At 35.5% G+C, this 15,581-nt stretch overlaps 2 protein-coding genes across 3 annotated transcripts; one reads left to right on the top strand and one right to left on the bottom strand.

Annotated features, from left to right (window-relative positions):
* Positions 1 to 1,958: 1,958 nt before the first annotated feature.
* LOC140758346 (B-box zinc finger protein 23-like) lies at positions 1,959 to 5,045 on the top strand. 2 transcript variants are annotated; one of them, XM_073094473.1, is made up of 3 exons: positions 1,959 to 2,121; positions 2,244 to 2,463; positions 4,434 to 5,045. In XM_073094473.1, exons 2-3 carry the CDS (start codon positions 2,263 to 2,265, stop codon positions 4,836 to 4,838), a joined length of 606 nt encoding a protein of 201 aa, XP_072950574.1. In that variant the 5' UTR covers positions 1,959 to 2,121; positions 2,244 to 2,262; the 3' UTR covers positions 4,839 to 5,045. The 2 variants fall into 2 exon arrangements, with proteins under 2 accessions (XP_072950574.1, XP_072950573.1); XM_073094472.1 differs by having other exon boundaries at positions 2,240 to 2,463.
* A 453-nt stretch (positions 5,046 to 5,498) lies between these two features.
* Positions 5,499 to 15,268, bottom strand: LOC140758256 (methionine S-methyltransferase). Its single transcript, XM_073094351.1, has 12 exons — positions 14,919 to 15,268; positions 13,863 to 14,056; positions 13,148 to 13,354; positions 12,904 to 12,999; positions 11,857 to 12,045; positions 11,450 to 11,638; positions 11,122 to 11,358; positions 9,541 to 9,675; positions 9,058 to 9,378; positions 8,544 to 8,723; positions 6,692 to 7,663; positions 5,499 to 6,200 (listed from the first exon to the last, which is right to left on the bottom strand). Exons 1-12 carry the CDS (start codon positions 15,151 to 15,153, stop codon positions 5,910 to 5,912), a joined length of 3,246 nt encoding a protein of 1,081 aa, XP_072950452.1. The 5' UTR covers positions 15,154 to 15,268; the 3' UTR covers positions 5,499 to 5,909.
* Positions 15,269 to 15,581: the final 313 nt, after the last annotated feature.

Genomic DNA, 15,581 nt, shown 5'->3' with positions numbered 1-15,581 from the left:
TTTCAATACTCTACGATCAAATTTACTCCATATCTAATGTAAAGCGCTAGCATTTGTGCTAATTTTTAAAAACTATGAGGTCTTTGTGAGAAGAGCCCGTGTTTTTTAAAACTACAAAAGCTATATTTAAATCTATAAAATGGATTCTCTAATATCTATATAATTCAGTAGAACATCTATACTCCATAGAAGAAGTTGGAAGGCATCTTAAATTTAGTAATAAATGTATTTAATATGTTGGTAGGGCATCCATGAGGACAATAATATCAGATGACCCATAAAGCCATAAACAAAAAGAGGCAAACCCAATGAAAGATAAAGCCAACCAAAAAATCCAGCTTGGGACATTGTGGAAGGTTGGTAGGTAGATTATCTACATGATAGTGATGCATATCGTATTGCTATCAAGATCATATATATATATATATATATATATATATATATATATATATATATATATAGAATATCTCAAAAATACCTTGAGTTGGTTTTAACATAAAATATTGAATAGAAGATATTTTTTTTATTACATTGAAAAATGAAAAACTAAGTATCTAAAAATACTTCTCATCTGATCTTAAAATTTGGTTCTTCTTTTGTTTTCTTTTGTTCTTAACTTTGAAAAAGTTACTCAAGTTATTAAGGATATTTTGTATATGTAGTTAAGTTAACTCACATATTTACTAGGCATTAAGAATAAAAGAGGAGACATCAAGTAATATATATATTCCTATAATATGGTGAACAATAATAAAGATAAAATATAGGCTTCTTTTTTCTTTTCTTTTTTTTGAGTAAATATATGTAAAAAAAATACCCTTTTGTTATATCAGTTAATTAAACTTAATAAAATCTCTGAGTTAAATTAATTAAACTAAAAAATTATAAAAATATCTTCAATCATGTCGTACCGAGGATATTTTAGTTATTTTAAAAATAAAATATTTCTACTTAACGGAATATTCTAACGGTGTTAGTTTAAATCCAATCTAAGGTGTTTTCTAATATATTCGCTAAATTAAAAAAACACAATTTATAAATAATAAAAATATAGAGTGTAAATCATAATTATATTATAAAGCAGAGTGTCTGAAATCATTTAATATGAAAGTCATTGAATGGAAATTTCTTCGTGAGACTCGGTACTTTTCGTAGCAATTTATATATGTTTATATAAGTCACTACTTATATTTGGAAGTCACTATCCCAATCATCAATTTTCTCAATTCATATAATCTCGTATTTAAATTTTAAAATGAATTAGACAGGTGATAAAAAAATTTAATTTTAGCAGAATTCATTAATAGAACCAATCCATTCTCAGACGTTTCTAAAGGAAGCCATTCATTCAATGAGTATATTCTATGAATTGTGTTGTTCTTATCTTGTTTAATGCACTGCCTTATCCATTTGGGTTTTGGCAAGCCAATAATAAGATTATGGTGTTTATTAGTGTCATTAAATTTGAAAGAGAATTATTCTAATTTTGTTTTTAATTTTTTAAAATTATGATATTGATCTTATATAGTTTTTCTGACCTTCTTATACTCCTGCAATTTTATACACCGTAATCATAAACTGAAAAGTGGTACGACGGAACTAGTACATGATATTTTTTGCCAACAGAATACAATTTTTAGATATTCTCTAATACCAATAGTAATAGCTAAGTTTTTATTTATATTCTCTATTATAATATCAGATATCAACGCGTCAGTATTTTTAAAAGATCATAGGAATCTCAATATTTCTCTTTGCCCTCTTGCAAGGGTCAATAGCTTCTAGTCATCTCATGTCCTTAAAGCCACAAATTTATTCAAATGACAACAACAACAACGAAAGAAAGAAAGAAAGAAAGAAACTCCATAAAATCAAATTCAAATACAAAAGTAAAAGATGATAAATAGATAGACAACAAAATATCTCTTTAGCTTTCTTCCTTCTTTCTCTCTCCTTCCCTCTCACTTCCTCCGCCGACTTCCCTCGAAACCCACTTTCCGCCCCCACCTCTACTCCCCATAATAAATAACCCACTCAACCCCTCCTGCTCACTTCCCAAATCTCTCTCTCGACTCTCTCGATAGAACAGTGGAGAAAAGGAAATAAGCGGATTGGTGGGAGGTAAAATAGTTTATTATATAAATATATTATATTTATAGATCTTATTTATTAAATTTAGCAAAATATCTCTCTTTCTTCTCTTTCTCCGTTCGACGCTCTCTCTCTCCTCCAATGGAAGATAGCTTGGGATTCGAGTGAGAGATGAAGATCCAGTGCGACGTGTGCGAGCGGGCGGAGGCGGCGGTGCTGTGCTGCGCTGACGAGGCGGCGCTCTGTTGGAGCTGCGACGACGCCGTCCACGCCGCCAACAAGCTCGCCGGAAAGCACCAGCGGGTCCCGCTCCTCCCACGGGCGCCGCCCAATTCGTCCTCCTCTTCCAACCCCATCTGCGATATTTGCCAGGTAATAGCGAATTGGGGAAATCATGCATTTTGCCATAGTTTAGGAATTTGCTGCTCTTGTTTGAAATATTTGAGTTGGAAACCTATTGTTGTGAAACAAGAACGAAGATAGTTTTGTAATCTAGCAAATATGCAAATGGATGCTGTGTGGAAAATGAGAATGAAGCGTTGAAACATGGTTAATATTTTTAGAGATGTGACATCTAGCTATATAATCAAGTCCAAAGAGGAAAATTGAGGTAGTCTTTTTTTTTTTCTTTTTTGAGAGAGAGAATTGGGAACTTACTGGTTTACCAGTTAGAGGGATGTCTTTGGGAGTCAGAACCCAAGAGCACCCATACACCATGAGCCCCTTAGCTATCTGAGCACCATCCCATTGGCGAAAACTAAGGTAATTTTATCTTGCGAGAAGAGGATGTTTCAATACTTCGAGATGAGTAGGTTGTGCTTAGCTAGGTTTGAAGTTTTATCCAAGATCTAGACGTTTCGCTAAACATTTTGCATTTGAGTCCTATCTGATCTGAAACTGCCCCCCCAAAACTACCATCCAACCGAAACAACTCTAATGACAATCTTTTAATGTATATTTTAATTTCTAAGCTAGATTTGACTTGAATCTAATTTGTACTTAACTTAATGTTAACCTCATTACTTAAATGCTATTAGATTTTATGTAATGCATTGAAAAATTAGGTAAAGAAGATTATTTATTCAAAGAAGTCCAAAATTAATATAACAAAATTATAACTGAAACCAATCGAAACTGACCGAAATATTTCGTTTTTAAACCAAGCCAAAACCAAAAGTAAAACTTTGAACTATGGTACTTAGTGTCATCAATTTGGTGAAATGTCGCTATGTTCTGTTTCATTGTGAATATTAGATCTTTTGGCTTAATTGATAATATTAAGCATATTTAAAGCTCCATTGACTATTACCAATAAAATAAAAGAGGATATATGATAGAATTTACTTGGTTTTCTTGTTTAGATGCATTAGGAGCCCATCTACGCACAATTTCTTCATATGAAACTATATAAAAATATATTGTTCTCATGTCATCCTCTAGAATAGGGTGGATGGATCATAGTTGTCGTGACAGAAGATTTCCTCATTATAATCACTGTTCTTGATAGCTATGGAACATCTAAGAAAGCCACAGATGACAAGGATATGTTGCTGTTCCTTTCCGTGATTGGTTTTTATTGTGGGTTGACACTTGACACATCATTAGTTATGCTTGATTATGTGGAGGACCACTGCATTCATGAGCTTATCGTGACCAATTTCATCTATGAAGAGGTGTACTCCTGTTTAATGAATGAATTAATAGAAAAGTGGCCTCACCAGCAATGTTTGTGTCATTTTTTGTATCTTGGAATATTGTAAGTACTTTCACCTACACAATAATGATTTAGTTTTGATTAGGAAAAGTCTTGTCCATCTAAATAATTCAATAATAACTTCGCTTGTATAAAGATAATAAAAGCTCAATGTTGGAAGTGCTTTGTTAGGTGCATTTGGAGAGCTAAGCTTTTTTAGGTCGGTTGAAGAGGCTTTTTTTATCAGATGAAAATAGTCTACTGTCCATAAGGATTGGAAAAGTTACTTTCTAAAAAAGAATTTGGTAAATTATAAATCATGGCTTCAATTTTATTCCATCTGGAGTCTTTAATATATTTTGATCTTTGTGTTATACCATAGAGGGATAGCCACTCAATGTTTGATGTGTCTAGGAGTTACTATTCTGTAATAAAGTAAGCACATTCAAACAACTAAGCAGTAGCGGCAAATTCAAATTAGAGCTGTTCTGTTTCATGCTAATCAGTAAGACTTACAGAAGAAGGATGTATTTGAAAGAAATAGTGGTGGACTGAGTTTTTGGCATTGGAAGGAAAAATATGTCTGAAAAGAAATAGATTAGCTCTTATGTTGCAAATTGTTACTGATCCTTATACTGACCATTTACAGGAGAAACCTGGATATTTCTTCTGTTTGGAGGACCGGGCTCTTCTATGTAGGCATTGCGATGTATCTGTTCACACTGCAAGTCCTTATGCATCAACTCATCAGCGCTTCTTAATAACCGGTGTGCAAGTCGCACTTCAACACTGCCTCAACAATAACAGCAACAATAGCAGCAGCAGTAATGGCAACACTTCTAGTAGCAATGGCAACAGCAGTAGCAGCAACCCTTTGGATTCTCTCGCACCGAGCAATTTGTTAGCTCGCAAAAAGCTGCGGGAAAACCTAACAACGAATCTAGCTGCAGACGAGGCGGAGGGCTTCACGTCACAGTGGCCCTGGAACGATGTCCTCGAAAATGCTAACTTCGATCCGTGTTATGGCATCTCAGAACCTGGCTCTTCCAGTTAAGTTGCTGAAAGAGTTCAGTCTTCCTTTCTTGCATCGCATAGAGAAAGAAATTAAGGACAAGGAAATATATTAGTCTGTTATTAAGCGAGCTATTTACTATGGCGTGTGTCAATACGTTATTCATTAAAGAAAGCCAACTAGTGTCTCAGCCATACAGATCAGTTTATCAAGGCATCTAACATGCTCTACAGTGGCGTGGCTTCTTGAGATATAGAGTGCCCTAAGCTCCCAAGAATTTTTAAACCCTAAATTATGTTAGGAGAGTAATTTTACATGTCAAGCATGTATAGAATATTTCTCATCACCATATCTGTAGAAGCTTGCAATGGATTCTGGAAATAATCAGACTGGCTCCTGTTTGTTTTTCATTTTCTATCGGTTTTATATCTTCTATTATGAATTTAAAAAAAATAAATAAATAATTAAGTACTACATGCCTCAAATATACTTGTCAAGGTTAACGCTGAATTATTTGTGAATAGATGGATCATTTCGATCAATTTGACAACCATCGATTAGAGGGGGGTAAAAAGAAAGTCAAGAATAAATAACGAAATTTTCTTCAAGAAAGACAGAAGATGTTTTCTCAACTAATAAAGAAAAGAGCATCCAACCACAACCACAACCACAACCACCAGGAAACACAGCTTGACCAGCCTCTCAAAAATAAAAGCTATGTTTATTATACTTCCCTACGAACACATAAATGCTATTGATTCAATCATAAACCAAGCAACAGGAGTAGTTTTACTGAGGAAACAACCTTCATGCAAACCCTTTAAATAACATTGGAAGAAATCGGGTTGCCAATATGGGGTAAATTGGTCAGGAGATGGGTTTGTCATGGAGTTATGTGATGTCGTGTAATCTCCTTCCTTTTGATGTTTCTGATGGTTAGTCAGCCAGGTTTTGTAACTGCCTCATTTCAGCTCTTATTTTACAAAGAGAAAAGAAAAAAAGAAAAGAAAAATAGATACAAGAGACTGCAAGATCTGCTGAACCTGTACAGACTCGATTATTTCTGCAACACCAGTGTCATTGCGCTGGGATATAACATTAGTGTTGTCAAACTCAATCCCCGAGAACCAACTTCTTAAATTGAGTGATGCATTCTAACGCTTTTTCGAACTCGGCACTCTCAAGCGCGAAGGTGAGTCGGCAGTAGTTGGGTATTCCAGTCCATGACCCACTGTTAATACACAAACCCGTTGCTCTAAGAACAGCCTCCCTGAAATTAGTGTCCTCGAGCTTCGCCTCGAAGCCTTCCACTTTAAGCATTTTGCCTAGATAGGCTGTTGGTTTTGCCACCAGAGAGATACCACCACAGCATCCAACAACATCCCAGCCGCAGCTCTTTAGTGTCTGTCACCAATAATCAACATCAAGCAAAGTCGGAGGAAATTAAAATAAAAAGGGGGAAGGCATGAAATTTTTCTGCTGAATAACCAAATTATGATCTCTTCTTTTGTAGAGATATTATGATTTAACAGGCTGTCTGGCAAGCTTTGAAATATTCTATTATTACATAACTAACATATGGTTGCATCCACAAAAATAATTCTTAGCTTTTGGGGTTACAAACATGCGTGCTCCAAAAATTATACATAAGAGAAATGTTATAAGAGTTCTACACATCTTCGTGCTAAATTGAGATATATTGTCAAAAGGTAAACATGAAGGACTCGTCTATATTTTACTTCTACCAATTAGCAATTGACATACTTACATAGAGCCCTTTTAGTTTCATGAGTTCTACTTTTGTATGAATTAAAAGTATCCAAGTTATGTAGTCTGAAACATTAAAAATGTTATAAGATAAAAGTTTTAAATCCAGAATGCTGTGAAAAGCTAACCTTCATCAAGTGGTTGGATCGATCCTTGAGAATCTCCTTTTGGTTGTCTATGGCTTGAGAGACATGTTGAGTTGTCTGATCTCTAAGACCCAGTAACTTCTTGATAGCATATCTTGCAGTGATGTGTGGCCGGCTCAAGCTTGGAAAACTATAAAATGCATCAACTAAAGCTGGTTCATTTAAAATTAAGAACCCAAACTCAAGCCCTCCTGACAGCAGCTGAAATGACAGACCACCAAGAAGGGAAACACAGAAGGAAGGTTGCGAGGAAGTTAGCCCAGAAAAACATTGTTGCAAATTCCATCCACTCCAACCATCTGTTTGAAATTCTAAACCTGAAAAGGAAGTATCAATTACAACCCGAGCTCCAAATTTAGCACAAACCAAAAGTATCTCCTGGATCTCCTCATTGCTGTAAAGAAAGCCTGTTGGACAAATTGTGGGACCGGAGATATACAGCCATGGTCTTGTTACTGTCTGGAGTAAGTCATCAAGAGTCTCTGGCACAACCTTGAAACCAGCATTTGAGTGCGTAGGAATAGTTATAATGTTTGCTTTCATAAACTTTGCTGCTGAGATATAGTGGCCGTTGGTGCCAGAGGGGAATAACAAAGTCCCTCTTTCTTGAGAGCAACAAAGAACAAGCTTGTTGAAGAGGGCAAGCTGAGAGTTACCATAAATAAACTCTGAAGAACTGTCAGATGGGAAGCCATAGCTATTCATTACTAGCTTTTGAATTGCAGAACGGACATCAGTTTCAGATTCAATCATGTTCTGCCTCGCAAAGCTTTCAAAAATGGAGGCCTTCACTGCAGAAGGTATAGGTAGGAAGCTTTGATCTATATCCATGTGAATAACTGGAACTGGAGATTTGTTGAAACCATTAGTGAAGAGCTCAGCTTCATTTAAGGTAGAAATGGCTGACTTTGAAAAGCCTATCATCTCTGCTGATGTTACTTCAGCACATTCCCTCTGATAAGAAAAGCTTAGCAGTGTGAAGACAATATAAAGAAAATTCAGATGTTGCTTCATTACTTAGTAGCACAATGAGATTGAACTTTGTAAATAAATTTGTCAGTTTATTAAAAAGTTTTTCACATATAAATAAACAGAACAACACTTTTGTCTGTCTCCATTCAAACTCCAATGTTCTATCTTCAGTGGGTTTGCTTCATCTACTACTGATTTTCTAAGCTCTCACAAATTCCACAATCACAGTACCATTGAGCCAACAACTTAATATTGGATGAGGTAAAACTCATCACCCATAACATACATTTTTCTTTTGATGAAAGTTATATCATCAAGACATGTTTTGTTGCATGCTGACATTATTTTTTTTCTTCAACTTCTAAAGACTTAAAAACCTATAAATATTTAAAGAAGATTGTACAAATGATTAACAATCAAATATTTCTAGTACGACTACACACACTGATAGATTTGAAAATATGATATTTGAAGATATCTTATCATGTAAGTATAGTCATCCCAATTTGCATAGTAAAGTTTGTTGCTGGTGGTGATGCGAGAGTGGCAGGATAATGGTTTAAATGTCAATCTGTATAAAGGTCAATATATCATTAAATAAATATCAGCATCTTAGTGAAAAAAATACATTGCACAACACTTTGTGGTCCATGATTTACACTATTCAACCTGACAGTTGGAATATAGAGAGTGTATACTTGATTACTTATCTTTACTGATTTTATCAATTGATAGCTAGCCAAAATGCACGCGCGCACACACACATATATATATACATATATACATACTTATATATTTAGATGTGTATGCACGCGTGCACACACACAACACACACAGGGGGAGAAAAAGGGGTTGGGAAGACCTCTGCTAGTGGATGACGGTCAGCTATCTGAAATGCCAACAGCTCGTGAAATAGACAAGCATAATACTCCTGGCTAAATAAAGGTGTATGCCCTTCCAGTAGTTCAACAGTCTCTGATAATGCCTTATAGATGGTTGCGTCCTCCGAAATGATAAAAGCAACTTCCAAATCGGAATAAACCTGAAAAGTAAAAAGTAATGTTGACCAACATAATATGCAGACACATAATTTGATTGACACTTCGAGTCGTTACAGTTTCTTTTCAGCTTTACCAAATGTCGACTCTATAAACACCAAAGAGTTCACCATGATGAATTAATAGATATTCAGTATATGATGTTGATTTTCAGGTTAATCTACCACTACATATACTTCTCAAAAAGAGTCAAGTTCATTAGTTCAGCCAAAAATTCAGGTATATGATCATCAAAAGATCAAGGCGAAAGGTAGTTTAGACAAATTAAGGACTTATGATTCAAGTCTATCCTCTGAAGACCAATCCAGTAGTACATACCTGATTTTTCACTAGACCACACAAGATTGCGACATGAGAAGGCAAAGTCTTTCCAGCCAGATATTTCAATACTCCATTAGATCCTGGCAGACTGGACAGCTCAAGATGGTCAGATATATCTAGGAAAAGGCGTGAACCAATGTCTCTTGTTGTATCTAATATATTTTCAAATGCGGAGCTGGTAATTGCCTCAAATTGAGGAATTCCTGTTACAACAACTTGGGGTTTCAATTTCCGGATCAATTCAATCAACAAATCTGATTGGCGTGGAGCCTCAATAACTGTAAGAATGTCCTCTGCTCTGTCATCATCAGCATTTCCCTAGAAAAGAAATATGCTCTGTTATGCATCCATAAGTTGCATTAACTTTTTATCATCAGAGCTCCATGCAACAATATTGTCATGCTAAAATCTATCCAATAGAGCCCATATGCATATTGGAGAGAGAGAGAGAGAGAGAGAGCAGTTGAGTTAGTAGTCTACCTCGATCGCTAGAGACGTTAGCCATTGCTTGGGCAAGTGTCTCGTTAAATGTTCATCAACAATAGCAAGTCTTGGTGAGAATAATCGGAGAGCATTCTCTATTGCCACAGCTCTTGAAGGAAATACTGTAACATTCTTGTGAATCAGAAAAATTAGATGTCAGAAACCACCTTTACTTCAACTTATGAGCAATCATTTTTCTCAAAAAGAGTTCAAAGGACAAAGGTATGAAAGCTTTCAATCCAGTGATCAATATCATTATTGCCAAAAGAAAATTTTCCGGAATCTCTTAGTATATCAGAATTTCATGGAACTTTATCATTTGCATAGAAGTATTTGGATTCAAAATTTTCATAAAAAATTCTAAGTGATCAGCCAAAGATTTCTGACAGAAGAAGATGTTATTCTGCATATTCAATAGTCATAATTTGAATCCAGATATAAATAGAGTTACTTTTACTTATATCAGAAACAAAATATTAGAAAAGTGATCGCAAATTGCACCACTGCAAATGAACATCAAGTCTTGACCAACAAAACAATTCTATAAAATTCAATAACGAATATTTAAAGGTGACATGTAGTGTGCCTCAATATTATTAAAGCCAAGTGCATAGCACCAGTTGATTGCCAGTGGCAAGTAAAATTGAACAAAAAAAGGAAACTGCAAGTCTTATTTTACTGCTCAAATTTAAACTCTACACATGCTCGACGGTAGGGAACTCTATATGCAGAAATCAATTAAGCAAACTTTTTGGCAGCAGGTAAGAGAATTGACTGGATAAAGAACCAATAGGAAAGGAAATCAACTTGAGCAAAGTTGTTAAGCCAACTAGTCAACCTAGGAATGGCTATTATGTGCAAAGACAACAATATCACAATTCAGTCCCTTTGCTGGCATTTTAAACATCAGCATCTTCAAATTTGCACAAACAAACAATAGGTTACATGCTTACACTGCAATAATCCCCACAATTCCACTAAATGTGCAAGGAAACAACAATTAAAGAGACTTTATACTATACTAAGCATTCTTGTAAATAGGCAAAACCTCAATTTGCAGAATTTTAATACCGTCAAATTTTAGTAATATTTCTGAGCCTTCTCTTCAAAATTTCCTTTTTAATGTTCTTCAGATATTGATGAATAAATATTTCTTTTGTCAAAAACAATCATGATCATCTCCATCCCTGAAGAAAACCATGATAATGATGCCTAATCTCTGAGGGTGGTACGAGTGAGGCCATTTTTAGGATGTAAATAATCAATATTAATATTTAGTGTCTTTAGACAAATGAAAGTCATCTTGCAAAATATATCACTATCCAGATTCCAGAAACTTAAAGCCAGACTAGGAAATACCAAAAAAATTTAACCAAATAATAAGCTAACTACTCAGAATTTTTTTACTTATATTAGGGAGTGAAAAGAAGAGTATAATATAGTATTAATCGGTTAATGAATGTATAATCATAATTGAAGCATGTAAAAACCTCAAATAATTCCCATCTAAAACATGACAAGCTCTAATACTGCATATACTATAAAAGAAGTGTAACTAAAGCGGATATAACTTCTTACATCAGTACATAGTGGGATGTGATGATATATCTTCATAAATCCAGCAACAAGATTGCGGAAATGCACACATCCTGCTGGAGGTTCATATGGAAGAAAGGAATTTTCTTTCAAGAAACTTGCAAGATCTGCTAGAAATGGTATCTTTTCATCAGCAACAGAATCATCATCAAATGACAAATCTAGAGAGCTGCTGACTTCCTGGAATCCGTTTTTTAGGAAATCAAAAATTTTCTTCACCTGTAAATTCTCATTGCATCGTTAGAATCCTACCTTTCATGCCTTTCTACAAAAATGCCTCTAATGAAAGAAAACCAAGCACATGATGTACCTGATTTGGTTGGCGAAGTTGACAACTATACACAGACAAAGCATGTGAAATACGGCCACCAGATTTCCCGTATGCCCAGGCAGTACGTGCACAAATAGGCTGATTGCCAACTAGACCCATAAAGAACTCAAAGCGATGACGACTGTTCTTCTCGATTTCCACTAAGGCTGATATATCTGTATCAGCAGCCTGCAGTAACTCATTTAAATGGTACTAAGTAATAGGTAAAATATGGAGAAAAAAGAAGAAGAATAAGTGAAGAACCCAGCCAGTCAGAAAAGCTTATGACAAAGTAGGAAAACCAATGTTCAGCAATAGCTATATTAATATATGCCTCTAACCATCCTCTGGACAAAATCAGGAAACTAGATTAACAGTAATCACTAAGGCTTTTCAATGCTAAACACCTGCATGACTTTTGTCTGCCAAAGCTTTGTAATACGAAATCCACGGCGTTCAAATAAGCGTTTGCAGACACCTTGCCCTGGTCTGCCTCCAATATTGAAGATCATAATTCCCATGGGCTTTATGACTGCAATTCCTTCTTCAACAGCCCGAGCAATTAAGCCTAAGCCAAATTGGTCCTCAACAAAACCCTGAATAGAATGAAATATGCAGAAGTCAATAAGTATGGATAGCTGCATATATACAAAAGTCACATATGCAAAAATTGCATGAACAAAAAGTTAAAATGGAAAGAAAAAATCTCTTAACAAGGTTCAGCTTATAATGGATTTGAAAGCTACAAGAGAAACAATATCAATCGCATAATTTTATGCTATTGAATCTATCCGGGTGAAAATTACTATACTATTTCCTTCATACAGCTTCTCGTATAACACAATGTTGTTGAGCCATGCCAGTAGGATTAAGAAATACGCATAATACTGGTAACGTTAGCCTCCATCTTTGAATTTCTGAGATTTTACCTATTCATAAGAATAAAGGTGTCCTTTTATTATGGAGAATTGGTTGTGGAGAATATCTCCTTCATGCATCACACCAAATATTAAATGTGGCAAGTATTAGATACGATAAGTTTATGGCATTACAACATAAGAGGGTGATACTGGTTCAAATAGAGTATACTGGCATTAACTGGAGTTGCCTACAAAGTGGTATCAGATTTATGAATCTAAGATTGTTGCTTGGGTATAAGTTTGTCACAGTAATAATGATTAAAGAGTACAGTGGAGGAACAAAAGCTTGATTATGAAAAGACTTACGGGCTTGCAGCCATGATTGTTTTAGACATAGAAATACAGAATCTATTAGAATGGTAATTATAGGTGAAGTGGTCTAGAGGAATGAGGCAAGTTTTGTGGACCTCTTGACCTCAGCTAGGGATAATTTGCAGATCCATCTTCTTTTATCTGAACTAGATTAATTACTATCTATCAACAGTCAATATCAACATACAAAACAAAAGTTATAGTTGGAGTTTGTATTCTAACCTGAAGAGCACAGTAATTACTCAACGAATATAAGAACTCTTCACTTGAATTCTCAGATATCATTTTGGACATAGCCTCTGGATTTGGGTTGAGAATCTGCACAACAAAATAGATCCAGAATATGAGCAAAAGATACCTTAAGTAATTTGGCCTCAAATAAAACAAGACCTGCTAGCATGGATTCCAAATTTGTGGAGCTACTACAGTTGTATTCAACATATGGCGATTAAAGATCTCTAATTACCTGAGGTATGCATCCAACAATACGTTCAAGCTCTATTCTATTATCTCTACAATAAGCTAGAAGATCAGATTCATGAAATTCCACCCTATCAAGTAATGTTTTCCCTTCTTCATCATAGATTGGATGCCCATTCTCGTCCAATGCATTCAAATATAGATTCATCCATGCAACCTTGACTGCTCTTGGGTTTATGTCAAGCCCATATACCTGTGAAGAGTCATGTGAAGTGATTGAAGTAGTCTGAAGAAGATAATGAAAGATCAAATGCATACCTTGTGCAGGATTCAGCATGCAACATAAGAAACTAATAGATAGAGAGTAAATAAATCTTCCAGAGTAGTTCGACAACATTTGATGCACAACATAACTCATTATGGGACATCTTTGTTAACCATCAATTACTGGAAACTATAGTTGTTCTTTCTTAAGTAGCAATTAGTAATGGTTTCCTTGGAATTTTTTTTTTCCGTTTAGATTGGTGGTTTAGCATGACTTGCTAGAGAATTGATCTTTACAAATGAATTAGACTTCTAACAGTTGTAAATGCTTTAACTAACAATCAGTGCTTAATTTAAAGTTGATATCATAGGACTCTGATTCATTTCCAGGTAACAAACAACTTCCTATTACTAATTTAACTAAAGAAAAAAAGAATCCAAGTGATATGAACTTGAAGAAGAGAACCCTTCGTTAGTACGACATATTAATTACAAACCTTTAAAGGGGACCACTTCTCAGCAATTGCAATGGATATCCATCCATTTCCACAACCCAATTCAGCCATTGTCTTGTCCTTAAAAATGGAATCAGGATGCCTATTTATGCCTTCATAAAAAGTGAAAGACCAGTCTTCTGGGATGAAAATACTAGGGATTTCCATCATTGTCAGTTTCTTCCTCTTCTGGTAGCCTGCATGTGATAGATAACTGCAAGTGAAAGACTGGAAAACAGAATAACTAGAGCACAGTGAACATGAAAATCCACTTCATATTCTGAAGTTTGAGAAAGCAAACTACCAAGATCCTCCATTTAATAGTGAATTTACTAAGTTATAAGAATGTGTGCATTCTTAATGCAGCTATCCAACAGTAATGAAACGTGAATGCAGAGAAAGGATCATATGATGGCACACGGATATAATTTACTTTCCTCTTTGAAACATTTTTTATTTTCAACGAAAGCTACAATTAAGACCAGAAACTAATGACCTCTATGCGACCCAATATCCAGCTGACCTACACCTCAGAATAGTACTAACTCATGTTTGCCAAGAGTACCTCAACAAATACATCAGCAAAATGCAAATATAATATACCTTAAATTTACATCAACCATTCGGTATGTCCACTAATGTCAATAATCCAGCCCTTGTCTCTCTCAAGCTTGTGTTAGTTGCAATTCAACTACTAGAAAAGCGGTAATATTCAAGTGATAACTCTCAAGCTCCTAAAAGAAGTGATCAATAACCGCAATACAAGAGTTGGAGAAGAGTTTGACGTTTCGATTCAATTCTAAATTCTAAATATAGTCAAAACGATTCAGAACTCTATGTACCTTTATATCTACAAAAAGAACACAAAAATAGAATCACGTGGTAATTAACATTATCTAAATCATCCAAAACTAAACAACGTCAACATCATGTTTCTACCAAAAATCCGCAAGAAGCGCTCAGATGAATATAATCCAAAGCAACGATCAAAACCACGAGCCGATCAACGATCCAGGAAACAAAGCAGGACAAAGTGAAACCGATTAAAGAGATGGAGACCTTTGAAATCGCTGAGGACGACGTCGTGGATCCGGAAGTGGTAGGTCTGGAAGCATCGGCCGGCAGACTCCTTGGTAGCGAACCGCCGCTGGACAGCGGCGAGGAAGACGCGCGCCTCAGATCTCGTGCTCGGCTCCTCCAGCCGCTCGAGGAGGGACTTAAGGGCGCCGTAGGCCGCGTCGCCGGACCTCTCGCACTCCGCGAGGAACGCCGCCATCTCCTTCTCCATCGCCATTGGTGGATTTAGGAGTAGGACTTCCTCTTCTTGGTGGATTCAATGAACGGGGAGGAAAGGTTATATATATATATATATATAAGGGAGGGGGTGGAAGAGTTATAGTAGGGGTAGAGTTCTGAACAGAGGAGAAGATTGAAGAGGTATCGCGTCACCGCAGTGTGGTTGGTTACCTCCGAGGGCAGTTTGGTTGGATACAGGAGCGACTGACCAAATTTTATTTATCAAAATAATTTTTTCCCTCAAATTTATTACGAAAATAGGTCTATTTTACCTATAACCCTAGAACAGCTAAACTCATAAGTATTTTATTATATTTTAGACCCAACTGATGACTAGTTTGTTTATTTTTATCTGCGCTAAAACGCCAAATAATTTAAGCATTTTAGTTGTAATTTAAGTTATTGTTTCAACTACTTAAGTTAAAA

This window comes from Typha angustifolia, chromosome 3 (assembly GCF_048772165.1).
Source record: "Typha angustifolia cultivar Huaian chromosome 3, ASM4877216v1, whole genome shotgun sequence".
Taxonomy (NCBI): Eukaryota; Viridiplantae; Streptophyta; class Magnoliopsida; order Poales; family Typhaceae; genus Typha; species Typha angustifolia.
Note: the sequence above shows the minus strand (reverse complement) of the source record. Positions and strands in the feature narration are given on the sequence as shown.

Coding starts and splice junctions, on each gene's coding strand:
- LOC140758346 (XM_073094473.1), top strand. CDS start 2,263: ATGAAGATCCAGTGCGACGTGTGCGAGCGGGCGGAGGCGGCGGTGCTG. Junction 2,464..4,433: donor CCATCTGCGATATTTGCCAG/GTAATAGCGAAT, acceptor GACCATTTACAG/GAGAAACCTGGATATTTCTT.
- LOC140758256 (XM_073094351.1), bottom strand. CDS start 15,153: ATGGCGATGGAGAAGGAGATGGCGGCGTTCCTCGCGGAGTGCGAGAGG. Junction 11,359..11,449: donor AACTTCGCCAACCAAATCAG/GTACATCATGTG, acceptor GAGAATTTACAG/GTGAAGAAAATTTTTGATTT. Junction 6,201..6,691: donor GATCCAACCACTTGATGAAG/GTTAGCTTTTCA, acceptor TATTGGTGACAG/ACACTAAAGAGCTGCGGCTG.